This window comes from Panthera uncia, chromosome D1, assembly GCF_023721935.1.
Source record: "Panthera uncia isolate 11264 chromosome D1, Puncia_PCG_1.0, whole genome shotgun sequence".
Taxonomy (NCBI): domain Eukaryota; kingdom Metazoa; phylum Chordata; class Mammalia; order Carnivora; family Felidae; genus Panthera; species Panthera uncia.
Genome location: NC_064808.1, coordinates 96,205,694 through 96,215,426, shown reverse-complemented (window position 1 = coordinate 96,215,426; position 9,733 = coordinate 96,205,694). Strand labels below are relative to the sequence as shown.

Genomic DNA, 9,733 nt, shown 5'->3' with positions numbered 1-9,733 from the left:
GCCAGCCTTGTAATTCCCTGACCCGTGAGTGTTCCCACAAATGGTGCTCATTAGCTGACTTAACAAACTTTCGGTGTGACCGGAGATGGTGTAGCCTCCGCGATCACTGAGTTGACAGCGTGGAGCTTGATCTCAGCGATAAGCCCCAGGTCTTTTCAAAGACCTGGGGGGACACAGGGCAAAGGCAGGTGCGGAAGTGTCCCAGGGGCAGCCAGGGGGGTGACTGGACCCCCGAGTCCCTCAGGACCTGCACCTGCCAATTCTGCAGCCCTAAACTACTCACAGACTCTAGATGGACTCTGAAGATTTGGGGGGGCGGGGTGAAGGCGTTCCAGGCACTCTTACCTTAGAACGAGACACAGTCCTTGTCCACTAGGAACCGTCTCAGATAAAGACACACAAAGCACGTAGAGAGGACGGTGGGCAGCAGCGACCTCGGGGAGAATCAGCCTGCATCTGTGTTTATTTGGCCAACAGCACTTTTCCAATGCCTGAATTGCAATGTCTTTGGGAGGACACTGTGGGTGACCCCTGGCCCCTATGAGCCACTATGGACACCATCCACGTGGCCTCCACAGTTTTGTATTTTTTTTTTAAGTAGCCTTCACACTCAACATGGAGCCCCATGCAGGGCTTGAACCTACGACATGCGTAAGGTTCAGGTCCTGCCGCGGGCGCACCGACCCGGGAGCAGGGGGAGGTGGGAGGAGGAAAGGGGGAAGGGGTCCAGGGGGAGGGGAGGAGCTAAGCTGGACCAAACAGCTGTCACCTCCTCCCTCTGACCAAGGACCGAGTCCCTTCGGCCCTACAAACGCTCCAGCTCTCTGACACAAAGGAAAGCACTTCAGAGCCACTAGGAAACAAATGGTGTTTTATTCCCTTTTGTTGTGGAGAGGATCGATCACAGCACGGAGGACAGCGGCCCGGTCACGGCGGCATGTCTGGTTGGATGCCACGAGAACACGATGGATGGGAGGGGCGGGGTCTGCTTGGATTTTCCATTCCGTATGACCTTCGACCTCTTGGCAGTTCCCTCCGCAGCAGGGCTGTGCCCACCTGCCCCGGGTCTCTAAGCCACGTGTAGCCGCTGCACTTGCCGCTCTAACCAGTAACAGGTGGAGCAAAGGGCTTGGGAGCCATCGCTGCTCCCTGACCAACGGGACGCAGGCAGAGAAGCACAGGACGCCTCCTCTCCCTGCTGCTTTGCTGGCCCCCACAGAATGGAGCCCCTCAGCCACTGCCTACCAGAGACCTCATTCAGGGACAGGAGTCTGAGTCCAGAAGAGCCGGGCTGTAGCTGGGAGTCTGGGAAGCAGGGAAGGTAGGAGAGAGGAGCAGGGTTCCAGAGCCCATGGGGTTATTGCTGAGAAGATATGCAGGGGGCACGTTCCCCAGGGGCAGACTAGAAGCCCGGGGCCCGGGATCCTGGGCTGCTCTGCGACGGTGCAGGGCAGATGAGGACCCCGGGGTGGAAGCCCCAAGAGGGAAAGGACCGTGGAAGGGGCACAGCCTGCCTGGAGGCAAAGCTGGGCTCACCAGCTCCTTGCCATGAACCTCCCGATTGCCAAGAGACCCTCAGAACAGGCCTGGGTCCGGACTAGAATACAGAAGCAAGGTTCTTGTGAATGAAGTGAAGAGAGGCCAAGAAAAATGATCACGGAGGTGATGTAAACCTTCCCAAGTCCCAAGACAACTGGAGACCCCCGCCCACACCCCCTAGCCCTACACCCACCCCCAAATCAAGAGAAGGGACTGGTCTCTCAGGGAAAAAGCGGACTCCCGGGAGTGGGAGATGATGGGGGTGGGGGCCACAGGGGAGCAGGGAGGGGCTGACGGTGACATGGCTCAGCACCCACCCGGGAAAGCGAGTTCAGGGTCACTAAAATACAACATCATCCACAAACAAGCAGCCACAGAGATCACAGTCATCAAACACACACAGACACGTCACAGGACGTGGACGAGACCGCGGGCTGCGGGCAGGAGAGGCGGGTGTCAGGTGCATCGTTAAGTTGAGGATCGTGTTCCAGGGGACGGCGAAGGGGCAGGGGGACACACACACACTCTTGGCTTCTCCTGGGGAAAGATCTGCCTGCTGAAGTGGCCGGTGTTCTTAAGCATCAACACTTGCGTCTAAAGGTTCAAGCAGCTCCTTTCAGGTTCTGGGAGCTAAAGGGGGAGAGAATCCAAATTAAAACTCAACTCTGCCTCCTTTCTGGCGTCTTTACTGGCTGTCTCCCTGCCTTAACACAGCACCTGTGCCCCCCTGAAACTCGCAGGAGACCCACTCCGAGCTCACGTCCCCGGTGACACAGGAGGACGAGGCTGAAATGCAGGGAAAGGGGGAGGGGCCTGGGAGGGGGAGGGGGGCCCAGGGAAGCGCTTCTCCCAGGAAGGCTAGAACCTGATAGACATGGAAAGAAAATTGTTAAACCCGGGGTTTCTATTTCAGGACACCCCCAGTCGTTGCTCACAATCCCGAGACCTAAGAGAACAGGGTTTCTGAGGAAGTCCTAGTTTAGGAAAAAAAGCAAAAAACAAAAAACAAAAAAACCCAAGCCTCCTTCCCTTGAGCCTCCCCCCACTTGAGCCAAGATCGGACCTGCCAGTGGCCATGAATGGACAGAACCCCAAGCCACCAGCCAGGACACCTGACTCCTGGATTGGCATCTAGGGCCACCTTGTGTGTAGGAGATCACTGACCTTCCCAAGCCCCGTCTAGGAGATGGACAAGCTGAGCCCCGCGCTGCCCACCCACGAGGCTGTTGTGATAACATGATCTTGGATGGCTGTTCTCTCTGACCTCAGTTTCTTCATCTATAAAGTGGGGCTCAATCCCACCTGCCCTACTTGCTTCTTCCGGTAGGCTCAGGCAAGTCTGTGCGGGGCAGCATTTTGAAAACTAAGACATTTAACGGCAAACACTCTCCCGTGTCCCTACAATGAACAACGGAAGCAAATGCTAAATACGGTGCCCCTTACAGCTGAGAACTGAGAACGGCTAACGTTGGCATCGGGGAAGGGGGAGATACACTATTCTCCCTAGTTCTGTGTAGAGTTAGCAAGTTTCATTCTAATGTGTTAATGTTTTTTAAGCGGTCCTAAGCTACTTTCTGAACCATCGCTAAAAGCCATTACCTTTGAGCTACCCTGATATTAGGAGGAGTTCACGAACTGTCATTCTCTCCCAAGTCCTGCCCCCATCGCAGGGAAGGTGACCTTCCATTAACCTGGCGTCTGGTCATACAGAAGCAGAAGCCCTATTCCCCAGCCTTTCACCGCGCATGTGTGGTGCCCTCAGATGTTTCCATCCATCTGTCCCGTTGCCCTTTCAGACACAAGACTCGCCAGCCTGGCTCAGAATAAACGCTGTGCCCGCTACAAAAGCTGGCCCAGCACCTCCCTGAGGAATGAACAGTGACGGAGACAGAGGAAGACACGGGAAGACAGGATCCTACCTTCCTACCTGAGGGCTGCACCTCAGTTCTCTGCTTTCTGGGGCTCCGTTGCTGGAAAAAAAATGGAACAGATTACAGTGAACGGACCCCTCACCCCCACGGGCCACCCGCCGCAGCAGCCGTGCCCAGGCCTGACGCTGGAGGAGTCTGAACCGTGCAGCAAAGAGGGGGCTTGGCAGGATTCTGAGTCAGACAGACTTGCTGGTTATAGGAATTGGGCACGTTCCTTAACTTTTCTGAGACCCTGGGTTATCGAATGCGGATCGTGAGCCTCTGTCACGGGGCTGTGCGCACACGAAGGGGGCTCTATGAAGCACCTGTCTCGTGCCCGACACAAAGCACATGCCCTATAAACAGCGGCGGTCAGGGGTAGCAGCCGGTTTGGTGGAGATGAGGGGACGGCCCAGAGCAGGGGCCCCGGAGACCGCTCTCCCCGCACAGACACAGGAGCACGTCCGGTTGGCTCTAGGGAGGCCACGGTGTCTGACCACCATCCCTCCCGGAGCCATCCGAGGACCCTCCCCCATTGCTTCTATCCCACCCGGGCCAGTGGTCGTGACCGCTACCATTTGCAGTGATGAGGTTCTCCACCTGCACCTCCTCATCGCCCGGAGCCCTGCAAGAGAAGGAGAAGCTTCCGTCGGCGCTCTGTGGGGCAAACCCGCTGTCCCTGCTGGGGCAGGGCCGTCTGGAGCAGGCCCCTGCGAGTCACTGGAAGGCTGTGGCACTCTCCACCAAGGGGCGCGTGGGGCCGGGGGCGGGGGCGAAGCTGGGATTGAAGGGGTGTCAGGGGAACTCGCAGGCACCCTTCAGTGCCGGCCCCACTGAGCGCTGGGAAGGAGTGGCTTGGGGCCCCCTGGGGGCTGGCATCGTGTCCTGCCAGACTTTGGGCTTCTGAGGTCCACTGCTGCCCCTGGTTTTTGTGGTAGACTAGTGGGGTATGGGGTGGGGGGAGAGGTGAATGACGGAGCCCGAGCTCCTCCTCAGCCAAAGAGCCCCATGCACAGGTGCCGAGCAGGGACAGCGTCGCAGGTCCTGTAGAGACGAGATGGACCTCCGGAGAGGCTCTGAGGCCCACTGCTTCCCTTCTCCTAAGCCCAACTGTCTCAAGGGCTTTCAGACGCGCGTCCAGCACCTTCTTGCTTCCCTCCCCTCCTCAATATACATCAGAAGAGAGGAGGGGCTAACCCTCCATGCTTTGCCCTCGTGTTCGCCAGAATATGCCTGGCGCACACCAGGGGGCCCCGCCCTGTCCCCTCCTAGCGTCACCTCCGATATCCACAGACAGGCCATCCTTACCGGGGCTTCTGATTGAAATTGCATTTGCATCTGCGACCTGAAAGGCAAAGAAACCACCCGAGGTCACGCTCCCGGCTTGAGTTCAAGGTCACACTCCTGGTTTGACCACAGCAAAGCTGCCACAGGGGGCTACATAAAAAGCACAGTTATATGTAGCAATCCTCTGTGGGAGTAGGGTTCTTCTGAGGTCAAGGGTCAACATTCAAATGCCTGGATGATGGCCGTACCACAGTCTGCTTGATCGGGCAAGTGCAGAGGGCTCCGCGCGGCCTGGGCTCTCGTGTGCAGAAAACAAATGCGGGGGCACCTCTCTCAGAGCACTCTAAGGACAGCTCCTTGCTCTCTCCTGTGACTCCCCGACCTCTGCCTACTGGACACAGCACCAGGACAGCCACCCTGCCCTTTCTGATGACCTTGTTTTCATCAAGCATTTATTTTATTCACTTTTCTTTAATGTTTATCTATTTTTGAGAGAGACAGAGACAGAGCCAGAGCAGGGGAGGAGCAGAGAGAGAGGGAGACACAGAATCGGAAGCAGGCTCCAGGCTCTAAGCCATCGCCACAGAGCCCAATGCGGGGCTCTAACTCATAAACAGCAAGATCATGACCCGAGCCGAAGTCAGACGCTTAGCCGACTGAGCCACCCAGGTGCCCCTATTTTGTCCATGCTGCCCTGTTTTACTGAGCACTTACTATGTGCCCCGCACTATGTTAGGTGCTGGAGATAACAGGGAGAACGGACCATCTCTCTCTCCCCCCAAGAGAGCACGGCCAGGCTCCTACACTGTTCTCCACTCCCCCGGCAGCTGCAGACATCACTCTACAGAACCAACAGGGAACGAACAAACTTACTCAGGATAAGGAGAATCCCCACGGAGAAGAGCACCACAGCAAACACCAGTCCCCCGATCCGCAGAGTCTGGTAGTCTGCCAAAGGAGCAGAGGTGACAAAAGGAAGGGAAGAGCACGGCTTCCCGTCCCTGGGCGGGGCCACACACCCCCCTCCTCCCCCAGGGTTACCATCACCACTCACCATAATGAAAAGGGTCCTTTTCCTTCTCCTGCTCAGCTGCTGAAAAGATAAACGAGTGTGGGCAAGAGGAAGACAGCTGCATATCTGGTTCCCTAATACCCCACCAGTGTCACTTCCCACAAAGGGACTCCTGGGAGAGAGAGCCCATTAAGCAGAGGTGCCTGGGGAAGCACAGAAGGGCCTGCCCACTAAGGCCAGCCCGAGAGCAGAACTGGGTACCACTCAGAGCCCCGGTGCACAGCACATCTACATTTCTTGCCCCTTTGTATTGTTACATTACCCCCCAAAGGCAGGGTCTGTTAGCCCCCTGTTACAGGTGGGGAAACTGAGACCAAGGAAGAACATGTGACTTGCACAAAGCCAGAATCTAGACACTGATGAGCGGGCCTGGCTCCCAAGGTTCAGGCAAAAAGTCTACAGGGATCTGGAGTGCTTGAGAGCTTAAAAGTAGAGCCTGCTGGACCCTCTGGGGAGAGGTGGGCGGGCTGGAACAGGGTCTGTGAATACATGCTGCCTTCCAGCAGTTTCTCTGCTGACTTCAGCGGGGACAGGGGAGTCACTGATCAGACATGGAGAATCTGAGAGCCCCCCAGCCCTATGTCCCAAAGGGCCAGGACCTGGAGGGGTACTTACCACTGGCCAGGATGCTGGGAGCCAGCAGGCTGCACAGAAAGATCAGCACCACCTCCATGGTGTCTGGGGACAAAGGAAGAAAAGTGAATCTCTGCACAGGAGACCGCCCACCCCAGCTCTCGGCCGGGTCAGGGGCCGCGTAGGGCTCCCGGCTCTATTCTGAGTACCCTCCACACAGTAAAAGTTCAAGCCACAGAATGGAAGTGGCTGACACTTACTGAGCTCTTACAGAGGGCTCCGCACGCATTAATTTAGTTACTACAGCTGCCTACTATGACAATCAGTAGGCGCAATGACTGACCCGTTTTGCAGGCGAAGAACCACAGTTTAAAGAAGTTAAATGAGACTCCTGATAGTGAGTGGCAGAGCCCAGGTCCTAACCCCTCCACCACGCTGCCTCTCTGGGGCCGAAGCCGGAAAACCCCAAGGCTTTGGTGATGACCCCAGCTGCGCCTGCCTCTCCAGGCCATCCTTCCGGGACTTCCTGGCCTGGTTCCCCACGGCCAACACCCACAGTCGGAAGTTTGTTCTTCTAGGAGATTAAATGGGGCGGGTAAGCGAATGCCTCTCTAGCCCAGCCAGCCCGCCAGGTGGGGCGGGAGACTTGCTGTTCACTGGTCTCCGTAGGGTAAACCCTGAAATGCCAACAGCTGTCCCTTAAGTTGCCCCCGACACCCTCACCTCTAAGGTGCCCGAGCCAATTCTTCCTCCAGTCTTAGTTCATAATCCTCCAGAAAGGCCGTTTGGTCAAACAAAGGCAACGTGCAGACCGGTTCTGAGTGCCAGCATCCTGACCTTCCCCTTCTGTTCGTGAGCTCATCGAGCCCCTGGACTCTGGGGCCAGGGGCCCCAGGATGGGCCATCCGGGTGGAGGCAGCGGGCGGCCAGGGACAGATTTCAGTGGAGTCACACGCAAGTCACTCCTGGGCTTAAGGAAGTACGTTTGGTGAAGAGCCATCAAGGAAAGGCAGAAAGAAACCCACACCAGGAAAGCGCAAGGCTGTCTGTCTTCCTCCGGGGGTGGGACTGGCAGTGGTCTGACCCCCCCACCCCAGACCAGTTTCTAGTGGCCAGGACCATGCTGGCCCTGAGGGATCGCCCCCATTACTTGCCAGTCCCCACGCAAGCATCCTCGGCTGCCCTTCACCTCTCGGCCACCAGGGGTCAGAACAGCTGCATCCAGAGTCGCGCTGAGACCCAGCCGGGGACTTGGAGAGAGCCGCTCAGTGTTCATCAAAAGGCAGTAATTTGCTTCTAATGCCATCTCATCTATTATTTGTGATTTTTTCCAATTTTACATAAGTTTTACATTTTATACGTATGAAAATATATGTGTCACGCCCGCATACATAGTAATAAGATGAACACTCATAACTTAAAAGCTAGAACTTTACAAGCACCTGCTACATTTACCTACATTTTCCTCCAAGTCATCCCTCTGCCTCACTCCCAGAGGTAAACAGTATCCCGGACAATGTAAATCCATACATTTTTTTCATCATTCCCTTGTTCTTCCTCAAAGAATTTTTTCTTAATGAAAGATAAAATTCACACATCATGAAATTCATCATTTAAAAATGTACAATTTTCGGGGCACCTGGGTGGCTCAGTCGGCTAAGCGTCTGGCTTCAGCTTCGGTCATGATCTCACGGCTCGTGAGTTCGAGCCCCACGTCCTGTCTCCCTCTCTCTCTCTCTCTCTCTCTCTGCCCCTCCCCAGCTCGTGCTTTCTCTCCAAGTAAAAACGTCCAAAAAATTTTTTTTAGTAAACACAAAGCACGCAATTCAATGGTTTTGGTATACGCACAAACCTGTGCCACCATCATCACTAACTCCAGAATATGTTCATCACCGCAAAAAGAAACCCCATACCCACTAGCCATCGGTCCCATTCTGCACCCCGGGCCCCAGCCCCTGACAACCACTGATCTACTCTCTGCACCTGTGGATTCACCTATTTTAGACGCTTCACATAAAACAATCATACGCTATGTAGCCTTTGGTGTCTGGCTTCTGGGATTTAGCATCACGTTTTCAAGGTTCATCTATGTTGTGGCCCGTGTCAGAACTCCGTTCCTTTTTATGGCTGAGTAATATTCCTCTGTATGGCTATCCCTCCCATTCTTCTTCAAAATCTATCCGTCATGCACATATTATCTTAATAAGATGCAGGTCGTGGAGCTTTTTTGAGCTTTGTAATGATCATACTATGTTGTTTGCAGTCTTCTGGGACTGGCTATTTTTGTTCAACGTTGTTTCTAAGATTCACCCATTAGGACATGTAACCTTCGGTTCATTTCTTTCCAAAGTTGTGTAGTATTCCACTGTGCAGCTTAATTATCACGTATTGGTTCATTCTCCTCTCAGTGGAGATCTTTTTGGCTTTTCCCATTTTGTGGGATTATAAATAATGCAGCTGTGAACATTTTTATGCATGCTGCACAGTATAAGACGCTTTTTCTTTTTTTTTTTTTTTTTTTTTTTTTGCCATCATTTTCACATGGAATACTTTTTACGTCGGAACCCAGTGCAAATACATCTTCACGTATACCCGGGATAACAACATCACAAAACAACTCTTAACCTTAAAATGAATGATGCCCTCTGACAGTTTCTGTTCTGATTCCCTCTTTAAAATAAAATGGTTAGACCCACTAACGGGTCATACTGCAGTAGGAAGATGTATATTCTACAGACAGGCCTAGGAGTGTGGTCACTGGGTCGTATAGTACAAATTGTCAACCTCACAGAATACTTTCGGATTGTTTCCCAAAGCGGTCATCCCCGTTTCGACACCCCACCACACCACCTGCGTGACTGTGCCTATCCCTCGGCATCCTTATCCACACTTGGTAGTCAGCCTGCTTAATTTCCGCCAATCTAGAGGTGTGAAATACGGTCTTAATCTGCTCGCTCATTAAAGGAGTCGGGCTTCTGGTCCTTCATCGGTCACGTGTCTTTCAGGTCTTCTGCTCACTTTGCAAATGGGTTGGGCATTTGCCCAACATCCCTGCATCCGAACCCGTGTCTCCATTGCTACAACTTGACAGCGATCTTCCCGTGTGGTAGGAGAAACTTCTTCTCTCTTCCTCTTCCCCCTCTTCCTTCAGGAATATCTTCCCTCCTCTTTGTCTTTCGCTCTTATATATAAATTTTAGAATCAGCCTGTCAAATTCATCTGAAACTGTTGGGATTCACACTGGAATTGAGACAGTGGATCTGAATCTTGAGTCTCCTATCCATAAAGGAGTCTTGAGACTCCTCTCTCGAGTCTCCTATCCATAAAGGAGTCTTGAGACTCCTATCTCGAG

General features: G+C 54.0%; 1 protein-coding gene across 3 annotated transcripts in view; it reads right to left on the bottom strand.

Moving 5' to 3' along the window:
- Window positions 1-854: 854 nt before the first annotated feature.
- FXYD6 (FXYD domain containing ion transport regulator 6) overlaps window positions 855-9,733 on the bottom strand; it is a 31,196-nt gene continuing 22,317 nt past the window's right edge. Inside the window, exons 2-8 of one of the 3 annotated variants that reach the window (XM_049612776.1) lie at window positions 6,424-6,486; window positions 5,791-5,829; window positions 5,610-5,684; window positions 4,758-4,794; window positions 4,025-4,074; window positions 3,467-3,509; window positions 855-2,169 (exon numbers count right to left, since the gene is read on the bottom strand). In XM_049612776.1, coding sequence (XP_049468733.1) covers window positions 3,481-3,509; window positions 4,025-4,074; window positions 4,758-4,794; window positions 5,610-5,684; window positions 5,791-5,829; window positions 6,424-6,481 — 288 coding nt within the window. In that variant the 5' untranslated portion in view covers window positions 6,482-6,486 and the 3' untranslated portion in view covers window positions 855-2,169; window positions 3,467-3,480. Of the gene's footprint in view, window positions 2,170-3,458; window positions 3,510-4,024; window positions 4,075-4,757; window positions 4,795-5,609; window positions 5,685-5,790; window positions 5,830-6,423; window positions 6,487-9,733 lie in introns of all 3 variants that reach the window. The other 2 variants (XM_049612784.1, XM_049612768.1) reach the window with 2 other exon arrangements.